This window comes from Lupinus angustifolius, chromosome LG16 (assembly GCF_001865875.1).
Source record: "Lupinus angustifolius cultivar Tanjil chromosome LG16, LupAngTanjil_v1.0, whole genome shotgun sequence".
In the NCBI taxonomy this organism is placed as follows: domain Eukaryota; kingdom Viridiplantae; phylum Streptophyta; class Magnoliopsida; order Fabales; family Fabaceae; genus Lupinus; species Lupinus angustifolius.
The window spans coordinates 14,720,535-14,728,275 of NC_032024.1; the positions used below are offsets into that span (position 1 = coordinate 14,720,535).

General features: G+C 30.8%; 1 protein-coding gene across 1 annotated transcript; it reads left to right on the plus strand.

Annotated features, from left to right (window-relative positions):
• On the plus strand, nt 5,210–6,512 carry LOC109329550 (aspartic proteinase CDR1-like). Its single transcript, XM_019563238.1, has one exon. It carries the CDS (start codon nt 5,229–5,231, stop codon nt 6,465–6,467), a length of 1,239 nt encoding a protein of 412 aa, XP_019418783.1. The 5' UTR covers nt 5,210–5,228; the 3' UTR covers nt 6,468–6,512.

Below are 7,741 nucleotides of genomic sequence, written 5' to 3' on the forward strand. Positions count from 1 at the left end.
CTTTTAACCCATTTATTGAAAATGAGTATGTCATCAGCATACAAAACATGACTTGTAGTGTGTATATTTTTAGGGCCAGATATTGTACTTAGCTTGTTTTCATTCACAAGCTTAGTTATACCCCTACTAAGTACATCCTCAGCAAGACAAAAGAGAAGAAGAGAAAGGGGATCACCCTGTCTTACTCCTCTACTACACTTGAAAAAACCAGCACTAGAGCCATTAACAATGATAGAAAGCCTAGTAGAGTGGAGAATGACCTTGATCGAGTTGCAGAATTTCTGATTAAAACCAAAAGCCTTTAGGCTGTCTAGAAGGAAATTCCAGTCCATTGTATCAAAAGCTTTCTTTACATCAAATTTGATTGTCATATTTGCTCCAAAATTCTTATGCTCCAACAAGTTGATTGCTTCAGAAGCAATGCAAATGCAATCTTGAATTTTTCTGTCTTGAATGAACCCTCTTTGATGAGGAGAGATGATTCTAGGGGCAATAGAAGCCAATCTATCAGCAACCACCTTTGTGATTATCTTGAACTGAAAGTTGGCCAGAGCTATTGGCCTGAATCATCAATTTTATATGCTCCGTCAATCTTTAGTATCAAGAATACAGAGTTGGAGTTTAGATTTGTAAGAATCCAACCACGAGTAAAGAATTGATGGACAGAGTTACAAACCTCAGGTTGCACTATATCCCAACAATGTTGGTAGAAGCAACCACCAAAACCGTTTATACCAGGAACACCCTCTCCATTCATTGCAAACATATAAGCCTTAATTTCATCATTAGATGGAAGCTTGGTTAGCATTTGATTGTCATCATCTGAAACTAACATTGGGACCACTGATTGGATTAGATGATTGGAAGAGGTATTATTTTGAGAGCCAAACAAATCAGAGTAGAAGCTTAAGGCATGGTTTGAAATATTGAACTGCTCAGTTAGAATGGAGTCACCAACTTTTAAGATGGACAAAGACTTGGTTGCTTGTCTAATTTTAGTTACCTTGTGGAAAAAGCTAGTGTTCGTATCACCATACATATGCTAATTGAGCCTGGCCTTCTCCTTCCAAAAGACCTCTTCCACAACAAGATCTCTAGACAACTCAGATTGGGATATGTTCTCTTACTCCAGAAGGGTCTCCTCAGCACCCAAATCATTAATGCACTTCTTTATAGTTTCTACATTCACCTTAGCCATGTTAAACCTATGATGAATGTTTCCAAAAACAGTGATGTTCCAATTTCTGAGCTTCTTTTTGAGAAGCTTCAGCTTTTGAGCAAGGATGAACATTGGGCAACCAATAACCTCAATTTTCCATATATCATTAACAAGTCTTCTTCAGTCCAAATTTTCGAATCACATTTTGTGAAATCTAAAGGAGGAGAATCTAGCTGAGGTTGATAAAACTGAATGGAATAGAAGAGGATAATGATCAGATGCCACTATAGGTAAAGTGCAAAAGGACACCTGGCTCCAATTGTTGATCCAATCCTCATTACAAAGGGCTCCGTCAAGCCTTTTTCCAGTTAGAGCAGATCCTCTTCTTCAATTGGACCAAAAGAATTGAGCTCCAACTGTTAGGAGATGAAGAAGGCCAGAGTTATCAATGAAAGATTGGAACTCAGAACAAGAAATTCTAGCAGGGAAGGTGTTACTTCTGCATTCATGTGCACCAATTACAACATTAAAATCACCAATGCAACACCAAAGTCCAGGGTGAGCAAGCATATCAGCATTAACATCAGACCATAGGATTCTTCTACTTAAGTAACTAGTAGAAGCATAGACTGCACAAACCATGAAAATCTTGTTTTCCAAGTTTAAGGAGATTGAAATATGCTAATCAGAATTGACCAGGACATAAGGATATAGGCCAATTTTACATAGGCCCCAGATTGAGGGGATCAGGCTCCCCCAATCGTTAACAACAAAAAGCTGGAGATTCAAATAAGTCCAAAATCTAAGCTTAATAACATCAACTAAGATCATAGGCTCATCAACAAAAATCAGATCCGGATTATAGGCAAGACACATATTTTATAGGGTCAACTTTGATTTTAAGTTCCCTAATCCCATGCAATTCCAATAGAGAACTCTCATTTAGGAATGTTAAGATAACATCGTTTTCTGGTTTGATACACCTTTGTTGATTGACCTCTCTTTTTCATCTTTTTCTTTTGTGATCTGCTAAGAACCATAGTGAAGTCCTCCTCCACTTCCTCATTGTTCTCATCATCGGCCCAAAGCCTACCCATTATACGGCTATCATTAGCTGCAATATGGTGTAACTCAGCTGCCTCTTGGACTATAATGTTGTCACTTTGTGTATCAGATTCAACTTCTCAATAGAATTCTCAACCCTTGTGTTAACAAACTCATTCTCAATCTGAATATTAAGATTGTCCCTGGAATCTGGCGTGATTACCAACCTTTCCAAGTTTTGAAGATTTTTCTCCACCTCTTTACCTTATTTGGTATATGTTACTGAATATGAAAAAAAGAAAACGAATTGCTCAAAATTATTATTTTTAACTAATAATAATTAATTACAAGTTTTAAATAAAAATTGTATAGAAATAAGTAAATCATATGGTAAATATATTTTTCAACCTGATATATTTACTCCAATCCTATTATAAGACTAGCGCTTTTTAAATAAATTATATATACCAATAAAAAGTTGTTACTTTTTTATTTTTCAAATATATTGTAATATTATATTCATACACTCATTTAATATTTCTATTTAATTAATAGTCTTACCGAAAATAAAAAATGCAGAGATTGGCAAAGTTTTTAATATGTGCAAATGAGGAAAATATAATAAATGTTGCTTATAAAATGTAAAGTATCTCATGAAAAGGAACATGAAAATCTTCTAGATGATATCTTTTAATGAGAAACATGTGGAACCCCATCTAAACACCTAATTTTGTTGGACACATTTTCCAATAAAAATAAAAATATGAACCTAAAAAGTATATAAAATATCACTTTGCTTAAAAATAATTAAATCTTTGGAGATTTCGTTTTATCAAATGTGTGTCAAAAATTAAATTAAGAATTTAAATTTCAAAATAAGCAATGTAGATCAAATCAATAAATTTGTTATCAATTTGATTGAATTGCATAAATCATTTTGATTAGAAAATTTTAAATATTTGGAGATTTTTTTTGTTTTCCACATGTATCATCGCACGGGAGGCAATCATGTTCAAGCTAGGAACATCTACAGGAATCTGAGACTAACTCTCCCAACATATATTTTTCCATCCACAAGACTCGAACTCGAGACCTTGCTTAAGGGGAATCAAGTATGTATCACTTGAACCAACACTCGTTGGTAAATATTTGGAGATTTGATTTCATTAAAAAATGGTAAAAAATGATGGGTTTGTAGTTCTTTATACTCCATAATTATTTTCCTTCGTTCCATTTACTTTTTTCAAATGGAACTCACATCATCTAATCTTTAAACTACTTACTTTTCTTATGATCACCATTATCATCCTTGCTAAACTCAAAATTTTTATTATAAATAAAACAGTTTTAGTGGAATTTTTATAGTTCAATTATGATCATGTTCTTCTTGCTTAAAGTAAGAGGAAGGTGTACGACTAATACCATTTATTCTCTATTAATTAAATCTAAAAATAATTATTTGTTATTAATAAATTAAATGAAATTTTTATAATCTGATTATGGTTCACATCGTCTCTATCTTCTTGCCATAAGTGGGAAGAAGGTCTAAGATTAATATCATCACTTTAATATTAGCTCAGCTAAATTGAATAAATAATTTTTTAAGTATTCATTATCAAACAAAAAAATTAAATCAAACCAACTAATTAAGTTTTTATTACTTGATTTCTTAAAACATATATGGATACGTAGGATGATGATTAAGTCTGGTACAAAACAAAAATAAAAAATAATATTTGTTTCTTGTAATTTAGTTATTAATAAAAAATCAAGGATAAATTTAACTCATAAAATTAGTTAGGGTATTGGTTTATTATGGACGAATGAGAGGCTAATATCTTCCCAGATCTATATTTGACTCTCGAATCCTAAACTCTTAATCAAAAGTCTATCTTATCCAATTTGAGATTTATATGAGTTTTATGCATTACATTATAAAAAACATAATGACAACTCTAAATTTTTTGCATAACTAAAAATTGAGGTACGACACTGATTAAAGTTTGTTGAGAACATGCACTATTATTATTTATATTAATATATAAAGATCTAATAAAATTATACATTTAATCAAATAAAAAGATTTTTTCCTTAGTTCTATAGTGTTGTGAGAAATTCTAGTACATCCCAAAAAAAGAAATTTGTTATGCAATTATTTATAATAGAAAATAATTATATTTCATTGATTTATTCCCAAACAAAGTTACTTTAATTTTTTGTAAAATTGACCGATTATTACATTGTTATGAAATTTGATTTGAACATGTGTTCGACCATGAATTGATCACTTGATCAGTATGAACTATTCTTCTGATTAATTTTGTGTAGAAACTGAGATGATTCAATTCTATTCAGTCAGTTTAAGGATAAAACTATCGACTAAACATGTTGAACTAGTTGAGTTAGTCAATATTTTTAAAATAAGCCAACACAATGTTGTTTTAGAGAAAAACATCTATAATTTCAACTTATTTGTAGTTATGTTTATCATTTTGAGCATATGCTGTAACAAAATCCTAGTTATTCACTTAATTTTAAACTCATCTGAGTGTTTTTATCATGATTAAAGTGTAAAACTTATGTTGTGTGGGGAAGTTTTCAACTTATCATTAACATTTTATGATAGTAAAATTTTCTTTATTGGTTGTTTAATTATGTACTTTTACGATGATAATGTTTTTAAATTTTAGAGTATAAAATTATTAAATAATATTAGCTAAAATTATGAAAATTTAAATCTTTAATGTAAATTACCCAACGAGTAATCGATTAACTAATACCTTGACCGAGTTAATGACCTATTCAAGTTTTATAATATTGTTGTCATTATCAATTCTAATTCAAACAATTTCTCACATGTAACATGGGAAATAATTATAACCATTCACATATTTTTATTAGATCAAAACATTGAACTTTAAATATGTGAAATTAGTCAAATTGACTATAAATGCAGTGAGTTAGTTGAGTTTTAACAAAAATAAAATATTCATCTCCATAGTCTATTTGGTCTCTATTGAGCAAAATGGCTTATCCTATAATGTTCAATCCATTCTTTTTATGTATGTCACTCTCCATTCTTTTGATATATTTACCAGTCCATCATGCTGTTAATGGCGGATTCAGTGTTAAATTGATTCGCCAAAACTCAACTAATGCTCTCTCTCAACGTCTCATGGACACTACACAAGCCAATTCTTATGCCTATCTTGGTAATTATCTCTTGGAGCTATCTGTTGGAACTCCACCAGTAAACATTTATGGTATTTTAGATTCAGGTAGTGCTCTTATATGGACCCAATGTGTACCTTGTGACAATTGTTATAAACAACTTGATCCATTGTTTGATCCTAAAAAGTCCTCCACTTATAAAAACATCTCTTGCAAATCAGACAAATGTCATCTAATATATTCAGGTGCATGTTCTGCTCAGAATAGTTGTGACTACAGTTATGGTTATGCAGATTCTTCTATAACACAAGGTGCATTGGCATCAGAAACAATTACCTTCAAATCATCCACAGGACAACCTATTAAAGTTAATAATATCATTTTTGGTTGTGGACATAATAACACAGGGGTTTTCAATGACCATGAGATGGGTATAATAGGTCTTGGAAGAGGGCCAACGTCCCTTATTTCTCAAATTAGTTCTAGATTTGGTGGAAAGAAATTTTCTCAATGCCTAGTCCCTTTCCACACCGATATAAGTATTTCTAGTAAAATGAGTTTCGGTAAAGGTAGTGAAGTACTAGGGGTTGGTGTGGTTTCTACACCTTTGGTTAACAAAGATGATGGCCCCCTTTATTTTGTTACCTTACTAGGCATTAGTGTTGAAGATACCCGCTTTGAAATTAGTAACAATCCTGATTCTGTCCCAAAGGGTAATATGTTTATTGATTCAGGGACACCCCCAACTATTTTACCACAACAATTGTATGATCAAGTATTCGATGAAGTGAGGAAGCGAGTTCCAATGAATCCCGTCACAGATGATCCACAACTTGGTCCCCAACTTTGCTATAGAACATCAACTAATCTTAAGGGTCCAATGATAACAATGCATTTCGAAGGTGCGGATATAAAACTAACTCCTATTCAAACCTTCATTCCCCCAAAAGATGGTGTATTCTGTTTGGCATTCACCAACACTAGTAATGGGGATCCGGGAACTTTAGGCAACTTTGCACAATCAAATTTCTTGATTGGGTATGATCTTGAAAAGGATGTGGTGTCTTTCAAGCCAACTGATTGTACTAAATAGTATAGTTTGGTGTGATACTTCTTATGAGATGAAGATAATAAAGATGAAGATGATAATTTGGTCAAATTTCCTTATTACTTGTGTTTAATGAAATGAATATAATAAAGAGTTATAATTTTATTTATATTTTTTAAATCTCAAAAGGCAATTTTCTTAAGGGGGAAACAATGGAATTTTCTGAATCTCTTACTAATTTTCTCAATAACTCACTAATTTTCTCTAGATAAAAATGATCTCAGAAGCTGTGTTGCTTGACATAAAAGTTGTACATTAAAACAATTCTTGAAAATATTCCTTACATTTGTCTTGCATATTTGGCAAACAAATTCGAAGTTATAAAATTGTACTACACACAAACGTTAAAACCACATAGTTATGTTCGAATAATTGTCTTTACCTTTTATTAAACTTGGAAAATATCTTATGATATGTTATATGTCACGCCCCGGTTTTTGGCCACTACATTTTATAGTTAAATATGTAGAAAAATCTTTTAAGCTCAATTACTTTAGGCTTTTGGATTTATGATATCCAGGTTCGGGAGTCGGTTACAAAGTAGAGAAAGTATTAACATCATACTCGTTCGCCTTAAGCGGCACCCTTCATTAAAATACATGACTTTATTATTATTATTATTATTATTATCATTAAATTATTTGGTTAATTAATTAATTTAAATGATCAAAACTTTTTTTGTCCTACGTATCCCTCTTAAGGGAATCACGGCTTACGTAGTTCTTTAGGTAGAAAAATGTTTGTTGGTTGTGTGTATTTTAATTAAGGAAAATATATTGTTTAGTCAAAATATTGATTTTGCATATTTATTTATTGGTAAAAAAAGTTTTCATTTGGGTTAATTGTTGTCATTTACTTACTTAATAAAATAGAATTTAAACGATTTTACGATTTAATCGGTTGAAAAGAAGCGGCGTAGAATGACCTTTCGAAGATGATTTGAGAAGAAAGAGACCTCTAAGACGACATTCTCTCCATCTTTGATTAATTCTCAAAATTATTTATTTTTTAAAGGTCAATAACAATATTCTGAAAATGTTTTTTATAAGAAAATGTTTTTTTTATAAAACAATTCAAATCCATTGAAAGCAATATTCTGAATTTTTCTAAATAAGTTTTTAGCACTTAATTAAAGAACAAATTTAATGAAGATAAAATCATAAAAAAATTTATTGATAATTAACTAAATTAAAAATACTTTTATTTTTATTATTGTTATTATTTGCCAAATAAATATATTCATTTTCTATTTATAAAAA

Excerpts from the sequence above, each read along its gene's own strand:
- LOC109329550 (XM_019563238.1), top strand. The coding sequence starts at position 5,229 with ATGGCTTATCCTATAATGTTCAATCCATTCTTTTTATGTATGTCACTC.